This window comes from Lytechinus variegatus, chromosome 15 (assembly GCF_018143015.1).
Source record: "Lytechinus variegatus isolate NC3 chromosome 15, Lvar_3.0, whole genome shotgun sequence".
NCBI classification, from domain to species: Eukaryota; Metazoa; Echinodermata; class Echinoidea; order Temnopleuroida; family Toxopneustidae; genus Lytechinus; species Lytechinus variegatus.
In genome coordinates this window covers 13,426,936-13,449,579 of record NC_054754.1, presented here as the reverse complement: position 1 = coordinate 13,449,579, position 22,644 = coordinate 13,426,936, and the positions used below count along the sequence as shown (strand labels likewise).

The following is a 22,644-nucleotide window of genomic DNA, read 5'->3' as shown; positions in this document are numbered from 1 at the left end:
TCTACAAATGTAGACCCACATCTGCAGTATGTGTACCTTAGCTGATTCAACGAGTCTGCATAGCAGACTAGGTCTACAGAAATTCAGGCTGGTTTGCGAACCAGTAGCAGATCCCACCTCATGAGCCATTCAGAGTCTGCATAGCAGACTAGCACATACCCACTATGCAGAGAGAGGGGGAAAAAGTGGAGGAAGTATTGAGACAGAAGAAAACAGAAAAAAGAAAACTTTTCATGTACAAGTTGCACTGCTCTTGATTACCTTTAATCACATTATGTTTATTTTGCAATTACATCTTTATGTGGTCATGACTAACCAAACATGTATAGCCTTCAGATGATTGCCTTACGGTTTGCTTATCTTTAAATGATGAAAGTATGCATGTTGATATATAGATTATTATAATTTTTTTTCCCAAACTCACCCAAAGTCACATTCCATCCTACAAGGGCTTGTCTCCCAAAGTAGGTAGGATTTAAAGGCGTCTTGTCTCCGGGAAAGATCGAGACTTCACTGACGTTGATGTTCACATCAACGGGACAGACGTATCCCCATACTCCGGTACGGGTGTAGGATTGGAGCTGTGATTTTCCTAATTTCTTTTTCTGTCATCTCCATCCTGCTTGCATACTAGTAGGCCTATATAGCAAATTGTTAGCAATAGCCCTGGTTTTAATTTGTGAGACACACCTACTCGACTTTAAATCCTAGTATCCTAAAAAAAAAAGAAATAAAAAAAAAGTATAGAAAAGAAAAAGAAAAAAGAAAGGAAAAAGAAATATTTGAATTTTACTTTTTTCCATTTTAAGAAAACAAACGTTAATAATATGATATATACTATGGCGAAAATAGTCAAATTGACTGGTTGCCAAATAAAAATAAGAACCCCCCCCCCGCATAATATACTGAGTGCCCCCCCCCCCCCCGGAGATCGTCTTTTTCTTTATTGTTATTTTTTCAGGTATCTTAGTATGGCCCCGCTGGTCGTTTATTTCCCCCCCCCCCCTTGTTTTGAGACCCCGTTTGAGACATGTGCACACGATTTTTGTGCGTCACCAGCTGCGATGCCCACTGTGTGTAAAAAAAAAGAAAAAATCTGCCCATCGAATTCTTTGAAGATACCATAAAGTAACGCCGCTGTGGCTTGTTGCTTTACAAAATCAACATTTTTAAGGTCTTTTTGGCGGGATATTCTGGTATCTACAGTCTTTAAGTGAGCTTTATATCATAATCATTCAGTGAGTCATGTAAATGGGTGTATGAGTCCGTGAATATGCTCATAAAAATGCATTGATGTGGTTAAGTACTCTACTTAATTTGTGTTTGGTCCCACTTGTTGAAATCGATGTGATGTCATTGCTTTGCTTTGCCTATATATTGGCTTTGGTGGTTGTTTGGGCGTTAGTGCAGTTTCGCACCAGCCGACTTCGAGCAAAATTTTCCACCAATGATTGTTTGCAAATGTCATAGCAAGTCCCTCAATCACATTTCAAGGTCAATATGTCCACCGCTTTTCCGAATATCGCGATCAGGAATGGCTGTAATCTAGCTGTTTTAAGTTTCGATCTTGTCTCCTCGACTCGGACATATTTTCAATTCTGTAACTTCATTGATTATTCAATTCTCAGACTCGGATTCTATATTTCCCCACGCAGGGAGTAGTAACAGAGAACAAGAATATATCATAACCTTGTTCATTGAATGAGTGACTTGCTATGAGTATGAATGATATTTTGAACAATTTACAGGTGGGAAATTTGCTCGAAGTTAGCCAGTGTGAAACTGCATCCCATTAAATTTCCACCAACCTCCAGTTAAAATTCCATCAGGAGTATTTTGGAGGAACCACAACCAAGTACCAAGTACAATCATGTGCATGTACCACAAAAAAGTGAAACTTTCCCTCTCGAGATTTCAACTTTCCTTCTAAAAGATCTAGGCTTAAACCACTCATTCAATGAACAAGGTTATAATATAACCTTGTTCTCAGTTATATCTCCATGTGTGACAAAATAAGGGTGGCAATGTTTGGCTTATTTTCTCTTTTTCTTTGGGGCAAATGCTTGATTTTTTTACACTGACAGTTTCCATTAGACCTGTTAATTTATACTGCTTGGCTCTTATTTAAATTTGATTCTTTATATCATTTTTTTCTTAATTAAAAATAGAGATCAAAAAATGAAAATTTTCTTGCCATATTACTTTCCACCAATAGAGGGCGTACACAAAAATATGCCCAAAATTCAAGTTTTTGAGCGCTCTGGTGAATACAAAAATTATTCCCACATTACTAATGATAAATAAATTAAAAATGTATGGAAATTAGTAATTTTGGTCACAAAAGTGATATTTTAATGATTTTTTAAAGTGTGTGCTCTATACAGCATTGGCATACCATAGTCCTACCTGTAGATTCTCCACAGGCCAGATGGTAACAGTGAACAAGTGCCCTAAATCATGTAAATGGGTCATGGGATATTGCAATATGCGTGCTATAGCCTTGGTGAAAGACAAAGAAATCAAGATGGAGATGTAAACACCATGACAAGTTTTCCCCCGTCGTTTCATAATATTTTTTCAGTTTTTTAATGAATTCTTGTCTAAAAATAAAATCAATATCGTAGAAATGTCGGAAATGATATTGTATCCCATGTACACAATTTAGGGCTAGATCTTTTAGAAGGAAAGTAGAAATCTCAGGGGGGAAAGTTTCATTTTTTTGCAGTTCATGCACATGAGTGGGACGCAATCCCTGGCTCCAGGGAGAGTAAGCATACGTTAGTAAACGATTTTTACTCTCTAGGAGCCTCCTGACTACTCAGACTCATAGGCAGACATAGTGCTGCAAGTCAGGTGGCATGTTCGGGTTCGGTTCGGCAGGGTTCGGCAATTTTTTTCTGAACTTTAGTTCGGTTCGGGGTTGGCAATAAATGCCAATTTAAATTTTACATATAAAAATAGAGATCGCTACCCACAAACAAGTTATCTCCAAGAAGATCTGTCATATATTTATAATAAAGTTTGTTTCTAAAAAAGAATAGTTATGAAGATTGTTGAATTTTCTTTTGTTTTAATCTTTAAACAAAAAATTAGAGTCATTTCTACTTTCATTTTTAAAATGAAAATTAAAAAAATATTGATAACGAGAGAATCAGGACAGAAACAGAATTACAAAGATCAGAATATTTTATTTCATGACTATTTCATGTAGCTATGACCATGATCGATTACGATGTCATTGCCAACGCAGCTTCTCAAATTGGAAAGTGTTGATCGGGAATGTCGAAACAGTAGACAAACAACCTCCACTCAACTGTTATTATACTGGTAAAATTCACATTCCAAAGAATATGAGTGTTTTAGAAAGTCCCTATTTACTGAAAAGTGGTAAAATCTGGTCAATGAATTACTTTAAAAAGATAAAATATCAGTCCATTCTTGGTCCAGAAAGATCGACGCTACGTGACTTCAAACATATTTCCAACACGAAAATGAGTACATGGGACTGTACTGTGTATTTTGTGTTGTGAAATCACTCGGCGTTGATCGTCAGAACTAAGACGGAACTGATAATTTATCATTTCATTTTCAGTAATTGACCAGATTAAACCACTTTTAAGAAAATATTGACAACGGAAAAACGTTTCAAGTTCGGAATACGAATTTTACCTGTATAATAGCAACCAAGAGCAGGTTGTTTGGACTTCCTGTTTCAACTTTCCTTACCAACCATTTCCGGAACATCGATCAGGGAACATGCGTTGATTTGGTTTGAATTTTTATCTTTTCTGTTTTTTTCACCCTCATTCCTCCATCTCTTATTTATTTATTTTTTATATTAATATGGAAATTTTAAAAGGTGGAATATATATACAGTACTTTACCATTACTTTGTCAGTCACAAGGAATTAATTTATGTCTTGTCTTTTTCTTTTTTAAACAGAAAACAATTAAACACAAAACAATTAAATGTAAGTCCGATTACAGCAATACGTAATTCAACTAAACTTTTTAACTGAGTTAAGCTTAAAATGTCCCCATGTTTTATAAGGAATAAAATATATTCATGTTTATTAAAAAAAAAATGAAAATGATAAAAATCTAATCAAACACGAGACCGAAACTGTCATACTTTGTTATTTACGAGGAATGAATTCATGTCTGTTTTTTTTTCTTTATTAAATACAAAATGATTAGGTCCGATCACGATCGATTACGGCAATACGTAATTACACCACACTTTTATACCGAGTTTAGCTTCAAAATGTCCCCTCATTTTATCAAGAAAAAATATATTTATGTTAGTAAAATATTCTTAAGTTGATAACAGTTCATTCAAAGACGAGATAGGAGTTATCATAGTGGATTTTGAAAATGTATTGAGTGGAATTCTCTTTGTGCACAATCACTAACCAATATTTTTTTAATTTTTATTAAATCTATGTAGTCATCGCACTTACGTATTGCATTAACATACTTTTATTTTTTTTTACCGAACTTCCGAACCAGGCCTTTGCGTTCGGTTCGGCGGTTCGGCTGCAGCACTAGGCAGACATATTTTCAGTTACTTGAACTTCATTGATTATTTGATTCTCAGATTCGGATATTTTATTTCCCCACACAGGGAGTAGTAACAGAGAACAAGGTTATATCATAACCTTATTTGTTCATTGAATGAGTGATTTGCTATGATATTTTCGAACAATTGCAGGTGGGGAAATTTGCTCAAAGTTGGCCGGTGTGAATGCATTTAATTTTAGACCTAGCACGGTTGTTTGAGAGTTTGACTTTGAGTTTGGTGAGAACCACTCATCCTAACTTGAAATGAATCAATGAATATTAGGGCCTACTTATAATATAAGCTCATCCCTCCAAAACCCTCCAAGTAACCCTGTAACCTATCATTGGATCGGCAGCAGATAACGATCTAACCACGGCTGTTTCACACCGATCGCCGATATCAGTGTGATCGGTGGCCATTTGAAAAACCTCTTGGTGCAATTTTAAAACAGTTTGGAAGTCAAAGCAGTATCAAAACACGTCCTGATAGATTGTGCAATTAAGCTGAGATCTGAGCAATGAAAGTTAAAACTGCTTTCTATTTTCCTAATTATAACCACAATTTCAAGTCGATTTTCATGAATGAATGGAGCTTGGATTAAGAAATCCTCACACTGCTCACAGAATTAATGCAATCATTTTCAAAATCAAGATATCTTGCAGTTCTTGTTAGAATATTTGAGTACATGGTCAATTATTTTAATGTTAACTAGGGAAGATGCAAACTGAGGCCTTTGGCATATGTGTGTGATAGTGACTTTGCTGCTAAGAATGTAGCATCACTATTCTTGTGGTACTTCAGAAAAATACATCACTCACTCACACTTATGAACACTATCAATTTCTTGCTGGAAGTGTGTCTTTTTTAACTCTTGATGGAATTTAATGATTGCAAGAGTATTAGAATTACAATGACAATCTAGGGCCTACTTCAGTGAATGAAAAATGGTGCAACTTGAAACTGATAATGTTCATGGCAGGAAAAGTTTTTTTTTCATAATATTTAAAGTTAATATTTTTCTACATTTTTTTCTAGCCTTCGAAAAGATAAAATGTGATGTTTTGGTGACCTGAATAAGCTACCACCTAAAAAGTTTGTGAGAAGCCTTGATTGATATCACTTTGTCTGATGGTTCAAATGGCAACTTTGGCATGATAATGAATATTACCAAGATTATTAATAGACCAACATCTCCATGAGGGTCAAAGCTAGATTTTCAGCACTATCAGATTCTGCATTTATTAATCTTGTAAAATGCCTTGTTCTGAAGTTAAATGTTTTTTCCCTATTCTATATTTCAAAATGAAAATCAAGTTTGTGTGATCTCAATTCGTAATTCCATAGTTTCTTTTCTTTCCCACACATTTTTGTGCTTTTGATAAAAAAAGAATAACTTAACATCACATTCTTGAGCTCTCGTCTTTCTTGCAGTGTTGTTAATATTTTTTCTTTATAGACTGAAACTATGCCTCTAACAACAAAGACGAAGGTGATGCTAGCAGTGGCATTCTCTGTCACTGTCACAGGACTAATGGTCACGGCTAGCCTGCTCAGAAGACGTAGACGTCGTAAGCAACCCAGAACCATGGTCAAACCTATAACAAATGTCTTTTCGAACACAGGTAAGATGTATTTGTAAGCTTCCATGATACATGAAAATCCGCCATGGTCTAAAGCAGAGAATGGCAGGGAGACAGAGAGTTATAAACAGAAGAAAGAGAGAGAGAGAGAGAGAGTATATATCCAAAGATAACTTGTCTGGAATCCTTGATTTTATTTGGTTGGTAATCAACAAGTTTATTTATTTAAAACCAAAAACATCACATCATAATCTGTGAACTCAATTGTATCTTGCATAGTTCAATCCAAATATAGCTTACAGCCAACAAATTGCACAACTTGTGGTCAAACATACTGTACCTCACACACAAGTCCTTTCACTTATGACATGAAAGATCTCCATGATTGCATGTATGTTTAACTTGAGATTATAAAAATATACTATTTAGTGTTGTCAGGGTACCAATTTTTGAAGGACATGGGAAATGCAATTTTGTTGAAACAATCTCTGACATTACTTTCTTGACTTCAACTAGTCCATTTAGAGTACTAGACAACCTTATGTCTTTAATTCCTCAGCTACTACGAGCAACAATCATCAGCCCCGTCCTTACTCTCGTCAGCTGACCAGTTCCCCCAAGACGGCTCCTAAACAGAGAGTACCTCCTATGAGAGCACAGTCTTCATCCAGTGCCAGGGTTAGTAAAGCAAGTTCTATCAGCTCCTTGTCTAGTGTCAGCACCCTGCGCAGCGGAGCTGCCAGTTCGGGCAGTGGAGCTCTAACACCAGTCAACACATCGGATTTGATGACGGTGGAAGGAATGTTCAATCTAGGTTTGTCATTTTACTTCTTTGGGTTTTTTTGTCAGTCAAGGGCCCATAATGATAATAATAATAATAATAGGCATTTATATAGCGCCATCTATCTAGAAATATTCTATTCCGAGGCGCGTTGTTATTATTATTATTACCCCGGCTTTAGCTCGAGCTGCCTCTCAGCGCTCATGCATTCAAGGAATTAATCCTGCCGGGTAATCATTTACCTCACCTGGGTCGAGTGCAGCACAATGTGGATAAATTTCTTGCTGAAGGAAATTACGCCATGGCTGGGATTCGAACCCACGACCCTCTGTTTCAAAGTCAGAAGACTTATCCACTGGTCCACAACGCTCCACGCGGATAATGAGGATACTAAGTGCTGCTGATGCTGCTGATGGTGATGGTGATGGTGATGATGATGATGATGATGATGATGATAATGATAATGATGCTGCTGATGCTGATGGTGATGGTGATGATGATGATGATAGAAATGATGATGATGATGATAATGAGGATACTAAGTGCTGCTGCTGATGGTGATGGTGATGATGATGATAGAAATGATGATGATGATGATGATAATGATGCTTATGATGATGATGACGGCGATGATGATGATGATGGCAATGATGATGACGATGATGATGTGAGTAGGTAAATACTCCTTATTTTTCCATTTTGTAGAAAGGTATTTGTGTAGGTCATTATGAAAAATATAAATACCATTCCTGCTACTACTGCTTTACTTGCAGGTAAAGAAGCATTTGAAAGAGCCATCAGCTACTGGAGGACTGCTCTTCATGTACAACATCAATCACAAACTGAAATAGATGGGCAGGCACAGGTACAGAGTAATGCTGGTTGATATTTGATTTCAATGGTAGTCAAGTATTGCCAGCAAATTATCACTGATCATAACACGATATATTTCTGAGTCTGACAATTCATGATATACGTTCATTATGAGCTGCAGTTCTGTGAGAGCAGGGAAAAGGGAAAATGAAAATAAGTAAGGATGATATGCATCTCAAAAAATGAAATGTTCAGGACTGTTATTAAAGGACAAATCCACCCCAACAAAAAGTTGATTTGAATGAAAAAGAAAAATCCAACAAGCATAAAATGCAATTTCATCAAAATCGGATGTAAAATAAGAAAGTTATGACATTTTAAATTTTCGCTTGATTTCACAAAACAGTTATATGCACATCCTGGTCTGTATGCAAATGACGAGACTGATGACGTCATCCATTCACTATTTTGTATTTTATTATATGAAATTTGAAATATTTAAATTTTTCCCTCATTGTAAAGTGAAACAACGATTAATTCCTCCCTGAACACGTCGAATGAGCACTGTTTAATACTATATGGTTCAGTCAAGTTGGTACTTATTGTCAAATATGTGAAAAAAATTGTATAATTCAAACAATAAAAAACAAAAGAAACAGTGAGTGATGGACATCATCGACTAACTCATTTGCATATCACTGAGTTGTGCATATCACCGTTTTGTGAAAAATAAGCGAAACTTTAAAATGCCATAACTTTCTTATATTACATCGGATTTCGATGAAATTTTCAGCGTTATGCTAGTTTGATTTTACTCTATTTATTCCAATCAACATTTTTCTGGGGTGGACTTGACCTTTTAAAATGACTGTAATAGCGCTGTATATTATGTAATTTTCATCCATTTGAGATTCCCTGTTCTTAGTAAGATAGTTGTATCAGAGAGAATGCCTTCTGGTGGATTAACTATTTACACAGAAAGGAGATTTTCCCCCAAAAATAGAGAGAAAAAATAGAGATCTTATCGCCCCGTTGACGATGTCCCAAGTATTTGAATTGCTTTATTGTACAGAGGTTCATTGATTTGCTGTCTGATGTAAAATTGGTTGGCCATTGATTTCAAAGCATATTTTGTGATGTCTGTATTTCAGATTCAGGAGCTGGTAGACTCCAACTTCATCAGTCAGCTGGAGAAGTTGATTGAAGCCGCAGACGGTCTCCGACCAGAGATGGACGATACCGCCAACAGGTTATCGGCTTCCAACCTTGGCGAACTCTCTTTAGACATCAGCCATGTGAGCAATGCATCCTGGGACCGGGAATTCTCTCGGAGTATCAAGAGTGACAGTGCATCAGACTCAGACTCTTTTGTTTCGGCAGCAGAGGTAAGAAGACGCAGACGTCTTTGGATGTCATATACAGCCAGTGATTAGGTCTCTTTTAGCATATATCAGCACTTTCTGGTGTTTTTATCAAACATTTATTATTTTGGGGGACATTGCTTGAGGGTATTTAAAGAACAGTCCTTAATGACAAAAAAAATATATGAAATTTCAATTCCCCCCCCCCAAAAAAAAAAACAATAAAGGCACCAACTTTGATAGCTCAAAACTTGAAGCACTAATGTATCAATCTTTTAAACTGACATTTTCATATATTTTTCAACTTCTCTTGTTTAGATTGGAATCTCATTTCCTCACGTACCGGTACTAGATTAAATTTGAAAAAAAAAATCTCGGCAAGTGTGCGTCCGGATAATAGAGAGATCTGGATAAGGGGAGGCCGGATAAGAGAGGTCGGACTGTATTTGAATGAATTATCCATTTGATAGCATTATCAGTTTACAAAGACTTTTATTTTTTCCTGTGTCTCTGGAAGCTGGATGACCTTTCATCACTCACCAGTGAGCTGAACTTCTTCTCTGGGGATGAAAGCTCTCCTGAGCTCTATCACCGAGCTCTAAGGGTGGTCAAAGAGGGCGGTGTTCAGGCAAGAAGAATAAGGTAGGATGCAAACAAGAAATAAAGAATTTGATTGATTGGATTCAGCTTGTTCTGATATTAACATTTTCACAATGTCATTATAATGTCATCAGTTTGTCCACACAATGTTTGATAGTTTCTGAGGCATGAGTGCATGAAGCTTAAAATTCACAAGTTCTTTCTTTTTGTTGCACCATATTTGAACAAAGTGGCCCGTACTCTAAACTTGGGTTTTAGTTAAGCTCTGGTCCAAAGTTGTGGTATAACGTTAGATAACCAATTGTGACACAAATCTCTAATAGTAAAGGTTTGATTAAGTAATATATCTGTTACTCAGATTATTCATAACTCTCAAGAAATGTAACTGAATTCCTTGGTAATATAGCATGATGAACGAGTACAATTTGTATAAACATGATTTTAACAAAATGTTTACTATTTATTGGATTTTGCATTGGTTTTCATGATTTACACTGTATAGTACTTTTAAAAATTCTTTACTTTTTGGGGGTGGGGCTGAATTTTATATTGTCATTAAATATTGTGGAACCCTCCTGAATTCTGAAGAATTTTTCTATTTTCCATATTGTAGAAAACTGGAGACTTTTAGATTATGCTGTGATTTTCACTTATCACCTTTCTTTCATTTTTCGGAGTGATAAAACATGTTTTCTGTGGAATCCTGCTTTTTTAAGAGTCCTCTGAATTTTGGTTTGAGTTTACTGTATCATGAGAAACTGCTGTGATTAATGTAAGTTGATCACTTTGTATTGTGTTATTTCAATAGAACCCAGGTTTTGCAGTGTTCGAGTGATGAAGATTTCCTTGCCAAGTTGCACTGTATTCGCCAAGCCACCATAGTTCTGTTCCAAGATGGCACGGTCAAAGATTACTTTTCAGATGTAGGCCTTCAACTGACTGCCGATCTACTGTGGCATGCAAACTATGTAAGTCTTATCTGTTGCTCTTCCTGTTTTGGTTTAGCTACCTCCATCATGTGCTCAAGCATACAAGGAATTTCTGCCTTCTGGGTATCCATTTACTTAAAGGACAAGTCCACCCCAACAAAAACTTGATTTGAATAAAAAGAGAAAAATTCAACAAACATAACACTGAAAATTTCATCAAAATCGGATTTAAAATAAGAAACTTATGGCATTTTAAAGTTTCACTTCATTTCACAAAACAGGTATATGCACATCTCGGTCGGTATGCAAATGATGGAACTGATGACATCACTCACTTACTATTTCTTTTGTATTTTATTATTTGAAATATGAAATATTTTTATTTTCTCGTCATTGTCCTGTGAAATGAAGTTTCATCCCCCCCTGAACATGTGGAATTCCATTATTTTAACATTTTGTGCTTCAGGCAAGTAGGTCAAATTGGTCAAATTCGTGAAAATTGAACTATTGTATAATTCAAACAATAAAAAACAAAACAAAATAGTGAGTGAGTGACATCATCGACTCTCTCATTTGGATGCAACTGGCTCATTCATGTAATTATTTTGATAAAAATAAGCGAAACTTTGAAATGTCATAACTTTCTTATTTTGAATCCGATTTTGATGAAATTTTCAGCATTGTGCTAGTCTGGATATTTTTCTCTATTGATTCAAATCAACATTTTTCTGAGGTGGACTTGACCTTTAACCTGTGTAAATAAACAGGGTCTGATAGGATTTGAGCCCAAACCTTGTGCTGAATGTCCAAAGACTTATCCACTGAGCCATAACACTTTTCTATTGGTTATTAAAAATATCCATCTCTATTGTTTGTTCTAAACTCCATGATTTGATATGTGTCAATGAAGTCGGATACAAGTAATCAAGTATTTTCATTTGCATGCCAAAACCTGGCCCTTTTCCAACCTCCCCTTAACAGCAGCCCTTGGACCACCTACAAAATACAATTGTGTGAATGGGTATAAACTTTGTGAGTAATACCTATTTTGGGGGGCTTCCAAATCTGCATGAGTGGCATCTGGATAGCATTTCATGAAAGAACTTGTTGGATGTTTTATCCGGCAGTTACAATAGCAGTGGTATGGCACTTGTTCTTCTCATCCAGTAAATATCACTGAAAGTTGTCAGATAACACATTCTCCTGTAAAGCATATCAGCTGTAGGTCTACTGATAGTTTGCTTACAGGATGGTAATTCCTATATCTGCAGTGGGATAGATCAGTAAACTGACGTTATACATTCAAACCTGCTACAAAAGGAAAACAGGTTCGATAACACAATATTCCTTTTAAATGGGAGACAATTTAGATAGCCACTATAGACAGGTTTTCACCACAGACAGGTGGCCACAAAGACAGGTTTGACTGAACCATATTTTTCATCCTCTATTACAAAACAAAACAAAAATCAGCCTTCCCATTTTCAAAGCATAATATCTTTAAATCAGAAACTGGTTCTTGTTTGGATTTTTCCAGGATACCGAAGGGTTTATTAAGGCTTATGATGAGATGATGACATATGTGAAAGACCCATGCAGCTGGAAAGACATTGAACAGGAGCTTTATGGAAGGAAGGTATGGAAGCCATTCACATATGAATTCTTTCATAGATGAAACGGAGGGATATTAAATTCCTTTGTAGAGCTGAGATTGCATGCTTCAGTGTTAGAAGTTATCATCCATGAAACCTGCTTGTGCAACAATGCCTGTGTACCAGCAGTAGTTGTAATTATTTTCAGGAAAAAAAAGAATGTATGTAGTTTCAAAATTTATTACAATATGAATCAAAGGATAATATTTTAATGCTAGTTTTTGTGTAATAGAACTACTTAAAAAAATAATAATCTCATTTTTAAGTACTATATTAACTTTTAACCCATCTACATCTATTCAGATCAGTTCAACAGAAACATTTGTCCATATCTGTTTTGTATCATACTTTGTGTCTTAAAAAGTGATTTTTCAAATTATTTTATTGACATTTTATCCAGGTGAAGTTTCTTTCATTCTATGACATTGTGTTGGATTTCTTTCTTCTCGATGCTTTTGATGACCTGGCCAACCCACCCTCATCAATTCAAACAGTTATTCAAAACAGATGGTTATCTGATGGAGTCAAAGAAACAGTAAGTTCTTTTTTTCACCCCCCCATAGTCAAATCACCCCCAGCATTACAAACAGTTATTCAAAACAGATGGCTCCATTACGTCAAACCCCCGTTTGAATAAAGACCGCAATTCATGTTTGAGATCATGGGGCCGTTTCTCAAAGCTGTTAAGAGCGACTTTAAAAATGAAGACAGGATCACCAGTCGCTCTTAACTTACGAACAGCTTTATGAAACACCCGCCTGATGAACCTCGCTTGGCCAGGTAATCCCCGCTGTCTCCACAGGCCAGATTATGAGCGTTGGGCCAGGGACGAAATGATAAACAACAGCTGTGCTATTACGTAAGACCTCTCTGCCTGTAGTAGGACCCAGCGTTCTCGCCAGTGTATAATACGCATGGTGCAAACACCATGCGTGCGGAAATGGAGACCAAGTGGAACCATGCGTAAAATTTCAGCGACATGCGTGGCGACATGCGTGGAAAAATTAAATGGAAATATTCATTAAAAAAATACACTCCCTGAACTCATCTTAGTGATATCAACTTAATTTATCGGGTTGCGCCGAAGTCCCACCAACTTAAGACCACTTACTACAGGCCTCCTACGCCACGGCTAGGAAAGTGGCAAGGCGCCCAGCTAGCTCGCGGCTGCTCGCTACGGTTCTCCTCCCGACTCCCTGGTCCTTTCATTCTCTCCCAGTCATCCATGACCCAACTCACTGCAGACATAAAAACCACACACACAAATTCTCTCCCCATCATCACAAGATCAACTCACTGCAAACATTATACACACACAGGACACAACGCAAGCACATGTTTGACCGTGGTTTGACCCTGGCAATTGTTTCTTCGAAGTGATTGTTTATAATTTTTAGTGCTGTGATGATAGAGTGATTTCCGTGCTTGACTGATATCTGATTTGATTTAATCCAAGTTTGAATGTGTGGTACTTGGTTTACTTGAGGTCTGTATGTTTACTGTTTAGTATTTTTAGCCCATTATTTGTCAAGAAAGATCTGCATTCGTGTCCAAATACAATGTAAAAAGATAAAGTTTTTGTAGAACTTTCGTACAATTCTGAGAAAAGTAATTTTATCATACAATATACCTGCAAATGTGAAGTTGAAATTATTTAAATGATGCATTAAAAAAAAGACTATCCATCATGAATGCCGTCCAAAGCCTCTCTTTGCAATTAAATTTACCCTGACCTAATTTCTCAACACAGGCCATGTAGCAGCCAAACCCAACACAGAATGAAAAGGGCGGCAATCTTGTAACACCCCCCCCCCCCCCCACCGCAAGAATATCAGATTTCCAAACATGTGCTTCTCAAGATTGTGCAATACTAGCGGAGACAAAGAAAGTTATGTAAACAACTCGCGGAGGGTTGGGACTAGTCTTTGTTTTCAGTCACTTAAGAAAATGGCAAACTGGATAAAGGTGAATTTAAAAAATGATTGTTTGGAATGAAAAGACTAAGATTAAAGGAAATATGACTGAAAAATATCCATAGTTCAATCGCTAATTTCATTACTGACAGAACAATAATATGTGTTTTATTAACTTTGATTTAATCCAAGTTTGAATGTGTGGTACTTAGTTTACTTGAGGTCTGTATGTACTGTTTAGTATTTTTAGCCCATTATTTGTCAAGAAAGATCTGCATTCGTGTCCAAATACAATGTAAAAAGATAAAGTTTTTGTAGAACTTTCGTACAATTCTGAGAAAAGTAATTTTATCATACAATATACCTGCAAGCCTGCAAATGTGAAGTTGAAATTATTTAAATGATGCATTAAAAAAAGACTATCCATCATGAATGCCGTCCAAAGCCTCTCTTTGCAATTAAATTTACCCTGACCTAATTTCTCAACACAGGCCATGTAGCAGCCAAACCCAACACAGAATGAAAAGGGCGACAATCTTGTAACCCCCCCCCTCCGCAAGAATATCAGATTTCCAAACATGTGCTTCTCAAGATTGTGCAATACTAGCGGAGACAAAGAAAGTTATGTAAACAACTCGCGGAGGGTTGGGACTAGTCTTTGTTTTCAGTCACTTAAGAAAATGGCAAACTGGATAAAGGTGAAATACATCATTAAAAAATGATTGTTTGGAATGAAAAGACTAAGATTAAAGGAAATATGACTGAAAATATCCATAGTTCAATCGCTAATTTCATTACTGACAGAACAATATGTGTTTTATTAACTTCTGGTCAATATTCCAATATGACAAGACTCCCATTTAAGACTAGCGAGCAAATGATGGTGGGGGGGGGGGTTCTGGAATGAAAACCCCCCAAAAAAAACTTCTCACACAAGTCACACACAAATCCCTATGTACTTTGATGATACAATCACAAGTGTTGCTTAACGCAACGCACGTGCTCTGTACTGGCTTTGCACAGTCACAGAAATACACACAACACACACGATGCATCACGGCATACACTGCAGGCTCCAAGCAGAGAAAGTTTGTCCTCTGCTCGAAGTAAATCATTCTGTCAGCTCCAAATTCCATGTTTTTTCTATCTCAGTGCTTGGATTCGGCGCTGGCTCCCAAGCCTACTGAACGGCAAGTATCTGTGCATTTATGTGCATTTGTGTGGGCTTAAAAATGGCACAATGGGGCTTCCTTAGCGTCTCAAAAGGCCGTCGCTTCCGCGCTCCGCGCGGGAGGGGTGAACCCCCCCCCCTCCCGCACCCACCCCCAGGAGTGGCAGCACAAGTCCCCGACATGCGTGATTTTTTTTCTGGCGAGAACGCTGGTAGGACCTTCGGAATGAAATTATTCTATTCGATATTTAATCACGTTTTCAAAGGCATATTGTATTCAGAAATTCAATGTTAGTCCATTTTCAATTTCAAACGAAGAAAATCGACCTCGAAATAAGGAAAGTAAGTGAATAAAAAATGGCGGCATGCTTTGCTTTGCCGGGAACCGCGCTCGGGCTGTCATGTTATCTTCGGACCGAGGTCAAGAAACAGGTGTTTTGATACTTACTTGGGGCAGTAATTGATTGAGAAAAACCATGGAGTAGGTCCATGGAAAAACTGGGGTATACGTGTTCTTAAACGGATATTTTCGTCATGCTCTGATGAAGTTTAATAAAAGTAACTTCTTCCCCACCCCTCCCCCATCATCACTTTTTTTTATTTCTCAGCCAACCCACCCTTTTCAATTCTACGTAATAGTCATTCAAAACAGATAACTATCTAATGGAATTAAAAAAAATTAAGTTTGATTCTCATTCTAAAATTTTTACTAGTTGAATAAATTAAATTCTATCGTTATTATGTTAATAATATAGAAATAAACAGATCCAGTGGCTAGATAGCCCCAAATGTCTAAATCATCCTCTATAAGTTCCTTTTAGAGTTCAATACAGAAGTTACTTTGATTTGAACATTTGCAGGGGAAAAAGGGTGTTTTAAACTTTAAATTTATTGATTTTCCCAAATAGAACTACACTTTTATAAATACACGTTGATATACCATGTATAAACTATTTTTCTATGCTCATTTTCAAAACTTGAATCGATACATCTTGGATATTTGATGATTAACTTTTAACCATATTTCTCTCCCCTATGCCCAGGCTCTTGCTACGGCTGTTTGGTCTGTACTAGCAGCAAAGAGAAGAATGCTCCAGGTAATGACTTTCACGAACTTATTTGACTTTCATTTCAAAATTACCATAAAATTACCATAACCAATATTACCAAACATCATCTACATTATCAGTATAGTGCTAGGAAAGTTGAGGCTTATAATGTATTACTGTATAACCTCATACACTCTCTGCTGCAAGGGGTGCCTTTCCATTTTATGTTTCGATAAATTAATGAATTTCTTTCGCTATATTCAGAGTTTTCAATATGTTAAATCCCTTCCTTGCCCATGTGAAATTTAAATTAACATGTTTATTTACTTGTTAACTGGGCATTGTGGTGTATGCCTGTTATCCAAACTTCACAGGGGAATTTATGAATTAATGGAGAAGTTTGAGGTTTGAGCCCTGATCACGTCTTTCAGATGATGACATTAAAGGGTCGGTCTCAGATGTAAATAATCACATCCGATTGATACGTGACTGTAAAAACGCAGTTACACATCTACTTTCTATTTTATTTTCAGAATCCCAATGGTTTTCTAGCTAAGATGTACAGTATATCACATCACATGACTCCAGCGTTAGCCTGGGGGTTCATGGGAACTAACGAGGAGTTGAAGAAACTTATGATCTACTTCAAGGTATGTATGATGAACACTGAAAGTTCTTATGGCATTATAGGGGTACTCAAGACTCAAAATCAAGGGGGGGGGAGGGTGAAATGTGACAAAAATGTCAGTCTGATGTGGTCTATCTCTATCTTGTTAATAAATATTTGCAATCAGTTGCAGATTTCTGTTTCAATTTTACAACGATCAATATTAGCTATAGCTAGTCAGTTTTAACTCCTTGATGCGAGAAGAAGACAAGCAATCAATTGGAAATTTAGGATTAATTGTAAGACATGTGTTTGATTTGGGGACTGATTGCAAGTTACTTTCAATACCATACGCCTCACAATATTTGTTTACGAGCTTCATACTTCACATTCCTTGTGACAAATCTGGTGAACAATGTCAAATGAAAGTAATTCCAACTTGTGTACAGGTCAAGTCCACCCCAGAAAAATGTTGATTTGAATAAGAGAAAAATCAAACAAGCATTGTGCTGAAAATTTCATCAAAATCGGATGTAAAATAAGAAAGTTATGAGATTTTAAAGTTATGTTGTTTTTCACATTCACAAAACAGTGATATGCACAACTTAGTAACATGCAAATGAGACTGTCGATGGTGTCCCTCACTCACTCACTATTTCTTTTGTTTTTTATTGTTTGAATTATACAATATTTCATTTTTTACAGATTTGACAATAAAGACCAACTTGATTGAACCATATAGTATCAAACAATGCGAATTGCACATGGTCAGGGAGGAATTAATCGGTTTTTCACACAACAGGGAGAAAAATTGGAATATTTCATATTTCACATAATGAAATGCAAAAAAAAAAAATGAGTGAGTGATGTCATCAGTCTCCTTATTTGCATACCGACAAAGATGTGAATATAACTGTTCTGTGAATTTACGCAAAAATTTAAAATGTCTTAACTTTTTATTTTACATCTGATTTTGATGAAATTTTCAGTGTTATGCTTGTTGGATTTTCTCTTTTTATTTGAATCAACTTTTTGTTTGGTGGACTTGTCCTTTAATTTTTAAATATATATGCGTTTATATATTTTGCAATGTTTTCTCTATATATGTGCAGGACCAAGTGATGCGGTTTTGCCAAGACATTTTCTCGTTACAACGATGCAGGTACTCTTCTATACCAGAACTCTCAGAAGATATCTATTCCTTGGCTAGGGAGTACGGCACCATCATCAACCAGAGACTGAATTCAACAAGCTGAGTGTTGACACCAGCTACTCCTTTATATCAGAACTCTCAGAAGCTATCTTTTCCTTGGCTAGGGAGTACGGCACCATCATCAACCAGAGAATGAATTCAACAAGCTGAGTGTTGACACAAGATATTCTTAAATATCAGAACTCTCAGAAGTCATGAATACCAGTTGTTTCCACTTCTTGAAAAGAATACTTCTACCTGGTTCCCTGTTGTGTATTTTGCTGTATTTTCACCAATACCCATGGCTGTATGCAGCTTGGTAGAGGGATGGGGGCTGTTGTCCTCCCCTTTTTAAAGAAATTTTCAAAACATTTTTATTGCTTATTTTTATAAAATCATTTCAATCTGTGCCCCAGATTTCACAGCTCCAACTTATTGATTAAAAAACGCTGTCACGACCAGCTCAATGACTTTGCTCCCTCGCATTCAAATCTTAGCAGTTTTTTCCACTTTGAGAAATAAATCTACATATGCCTTTGTTTAAATAAATCTCCATGTGCAGATAATGTCTTCAGTCACTTCATCTGTCACTAGTGATGAGCTTTCGCTTGATATAGAGAGAGAGTTCTCTCTTTTGACTGCACACTTAACTTGGTCATTAAATCGCTGCCATATGATTAATTGATTTTGTGCCATGAGTGAACTTGCCATGTTTTAATGCACCTCATTTTATCAAGTATTGATTAATGTCTTGGATATGACAGGTAATTACACCTTAAACATTATTATTGGCTTTCATTTAAACAGGGTCTTTCTTTTAATTTGATATTTCTTTTAATTTTTTTTCACTTTTGTGTTATGACTATAAAGAAGCCACTTATTGCAAGGATAAGAAAAAAGGGGAAGCTATGAGCTTTTAAAATGATATTACACAATTACCTCAGAGGAATATTTTCATCAGTTTTCATGGGAAATTTGATAGCTTTTGTTTGCTTATTCTTCCAGTTTAATGATGAACCATGGTTATGTTATGTAATTTGTGTTCAATATATTGCCTCATATGGTTAATTTAACATCTTGCTATCTGTGTCTGAAAGATCCGGAGGTTGATGTGAAGAATGTCTTAAGATGGGATAGCAAGAAGCTGTCTCTTTATTACAGTTACATGTATTTCCAGTTCTAATCACAATTTTGGGATGCAGCAAATTTCAATAGACCGGTTTACTAACATATTCAAATTTTATGCATACCAGTTTAACTAAGGTTGCCCCTAACAACCGGAAAGCTTGCCTGAGGTTTGCCCGACATAGCAACAACTAATGTATGCAAAGTGGATTCCAAGTGTTGAAATACCATTGTTACAGGTTAATCATTACTAGGCCACGAGGGAAGAAACATCCATAAATTTGACTTCATTAGTAAACCGGTCTATTCTTTCTTCATGAAAACTGACAATGATATGTCTTTGAAAAAAGATATATCATGCTTTATATTGACCATCCTTAATGAAAAAATCTGAATGCGTTTTTAGTCCATCATCTTTAATGTCATTCAAAGAAACAGTATTCTTTTCAATTATTTTGTATATGGTCACTTCGAGCAATATATCCAATTTTCCATGAACTATATTATGTTCCCATTAATGTTCTACCCAATATGTGAATAATATAGATATTGTATAGGTGTCACATAATCCAGTTTTCATGTGCCAATGGCTATCTAATGTTCTTGTATAGTTGATAATACCTTGGTCACATTTGCTCTTCGGCGGCTGTACAGCGAGTCGAAAACAGCCGTTTTAACATTTTTTTGGTCCAACTACATGTAGGTGGTTTGAATTAAAATGAATAAAACGGCTGTTATCTACTCGCCTTACGGCCACCGTAGAGCAAATGTGACCAAGGTATAAGTTCCCTCTTATTCAAGAGTAAATATATTATTTCCTTATGTACATGTACGAATATGAAGGATATTTTAATTGTGTATATAATCAACAATAATCATGTGCAATAAGTGTGCTATCTTAATATTACTAAGGGAACTTCATTGAGTTTTTCAACATCAGTTTTGCTGCATTACAGTGCTTATTCTTTTGATATTTGAAAGCGAGACCATATCCACATGTTACTACTTATTGTAAAGAAACACACATTATTTGTTAAATAGTAATGATTATTGTGACATGTAACATTTGCTAAAGAACAAATCGGCAGTAGGGGCATGGTAAATCGCATTGTTAACTGATGGACATTTTCATAAATCATATTTTATTTATTCATCAACATGAAAATGCAAGTTTTGGTTAGGCTAGGCCTACCTATTGGTGATTTTATTTGCCTATTATAATTATTTGAAGCTATTCAATCATCAGAATGGGGACTATTTGTTATGTTCTTTGAGGTTAGGGATAGTTGATTTTCTCCAATAAGTAGCATTGCCCCCCCCCCCCCGACCTTAAATCATCCATCTTCTTGCTTGTTTTCAAGCATTCATGCTTCTTGGCCAGTAGCGTAATGAGCCAAAACTCTTGAGGGGGCCAGACAATGGCGTATGGGGCAGCAATTCTAAAAGGCTTTGAGCGAGCAAAATTTCTCACCTTTGACTAGTGATAGATTTTAACATAATATTCAGAAATAACACAATATGATATTTCACCCCTTTTCTCCCTTCTTTCTTTGCCATTATTATTTTTTTTTTTGGGGGGGGGTCCATGGTGCCCCAAGCTCCCCCCCCCCCATCTGTATGCCATTGTTCTTAGCAATCCAGTAACAAAAAGATCACCACCCGTTGTATTAAGGAAAACCCCAAGTTCTGATCATTAAAATGTAATTATTCACAACAAATTAATATTAACATTCATGTTCAGACACTCTCGAATAGACATTAGAGACCTTTCGTTTTCTGTGACGGGCCATGTGGATATAAGATTATGGAATTGTGGGAGCCCTGCACATGGGCGAAGTAATCTGCAATAAGCCCTCTTGTTCACTGCTCATATTTGTGACTTGTATTTGAGGGGTTTGACGTTCGATGTCATAGTGGTCGAACGAGCACAATTTCCATATCTTGGACGCCTTTATTGTTCAGAAAACAACGTAAATTAACAAAATATTTGTTATATAATCTTAAAAAAAATGAATTATTGAATTAAAAATATGCAATGCTTTACTTTCAAAATAGACACACCCTATGCAGAAATTTGATTGCATTAATCAGGAATTACCTTTTATACCCACCTTGATGTAGCTTTGTGATGTTGATGACATGATGACTATTGAACCATACCATACATGGTATAATCATTGTCTTGGAAAGCTCTTGTATTATCTCTGATACGCCCAGCCGGCTCTGTATCGCAATGATGGTCATGCACCTGTGGTTATTGTCTATTCTCCGTCTAGACCGGAACAGCGCAAGCAGGTGACAGTAGTTGTTTCTTGTGTTTACCAATGGTAAATATTCCCCAGGAGCCAGCCATTATTTGAAGCTAGGATCTCGGAATTCAAGGACACATATTCTCACAATCATGTGAGAAAAGCTTAAGATTGTGAAAAAATACTATGTGTTCAGCAGAATCTTAGAAGCAGTCCTATTTGTGGTTTTTCATGGTGGCTCTGTGTATGCGTCCTATGCAACAGTGCAAATAACCATCAATTTCTTTCAAAAATTGAAATATATATTTGATAGAACTCCAGGGAAGATATTCTTGGCTTGTGCAATGTTTTTACATCATCTGACACTTCCCCATAGATATTCCGATAATAAAGCTTCCGATATGTACATGTTGTTGTACCAACGTTTTTGTTTCAATGTTAAAATGGAAATAAATGGGTATATAAGAAATTAAAACAAAAGTGATATGAAGATATGATAATGAACCAAAGATCACAAAAAAAAATTGTTTCACACAAAGTCAAATACAAGGATTAAGGATCGACATTTATGGATGATCCACCCGATCTAGTCCCTAATGCATGAAACTTGTCATCATTTGCGAGTTACAAGCTAGTGTTATAAGCTACTGTAATTGCTCAATATGATTGGCTGGCTCTGATATGTTATAGATTGTAACACTTTGGAGGGGAAAAAGTCCTGAATGCATTCTGCTCAGCTGCATCCTCGCCCTGTAATATTTCAAGTTTTGTTTGAAATATGATAAATCTTGTGGACAATTACAGTATTTATTTTAATGTTTTGCTCTTTGATGCACCTCCTATTGTTTCTATGCAATATAAATGCATGCCTTGTGTTTATTGAATGCCTGGTTGTATTCATTCATTGTCTGTATATAGAAATAAATAATGAAGACTCCTCATTTCATGAATGGTATGGTCGTTATTCTTTGAAGTAGTGGTCAAGAAACTTAGTTATACAGAAAGCTTTTGGGTAATGTTGTTTTAGGAAAATTAATAAACTTTTTTCAGCATATGATATT

At 36.1% G+C, this 22,644-nt stretch overlaps 1 protein-coding gene and 1 long non-coding RNA gene across 4 annotated transcripts; one reads left to right on the top strand and one right to left on the bottom strand.

The window, feature by feature from the left end:
• Positions 1-1,111: 1,111 nt before the first annotated feature.
• LOC121428521 (mitoguardin 2-like) lies at positions 1,112-22,522 on the top strand. Of its 3 annotated transcripts, none has more exons than XM_041625207.1 (12): positions 1,112-1,213; positions 6,018-6,183; positions 6,701-6,955; positions 7,696-7,787; positions 8,887-9,120; positions 9,614-9,738; positions 10,505-10,664; positions 12,163-12,261; positions 12,678-12,812; positions 16,405-16,458; positions 16,944-17,060; positions 18,130-22,522. In XM_041625207.1, exons 2-12 carry the CDS (start codon positions 6,027-6,029, stop codon positions 18,271-18,273), a joined length of 1,572 nt encoding a protein of 523 aa, XP_041481141.1. In that variant the 5' UTR covers positions 1,112-1,213; positions 6,018-6,026; the 3' UTR covers positions 18,274-22,522. The 3 variants fall into 3 exon arrangements, with proteins under 3 accessions (XP_041481141.1, XP_041481142.1, XP_041481143.1); XM_041625208.1 differs by having other exon boundaries at positions 1,118-1,238; XM_041625209.1 differs by lacking the exon at positions 6,018-6,183 and having other exon boundaries at positions 1,118-1,213.
• Positions 13,683-14,895, bottom strand: LOC121428522. The gene is made up of 2 exons (XR_005971806.1): positions 14,555-14,895; positions 13,683-13,907 (listed from the first exon to the last, which is right to left on the bottom strand). It is a non-coding gene; the product is annotated as an uncharacterized LOC121428522 (long non-coding RNA).
• Positions 22,523-22,644: the final 122 nt, after the last annotated feature.

Bases quoted from the DNA above. Each gene is read 5' to 3' on its own strand.
- LOC121428521 (XM_041625207.1), top strand. From the start codon at position 6,027: ATGCCTCTAACAACAAAGACGAAGGTGATGCTAGCAGTGGCATTCTCT. The intron at 7,788-8,886 runs GTACAGAGTAAT...TCTGTATTTCAG, and splicing joins AAATAGATGGGCAGGCACAG to ATTCAGGAGCTGGTAGACTC. The intron at 16,459-16,943 runs GTAATGACTTTC...TTTTATTTTCAG, and splicing joins CAAAGAGAAGAATGCTCCAG to AATCCCAATGGTTTTCTAGC.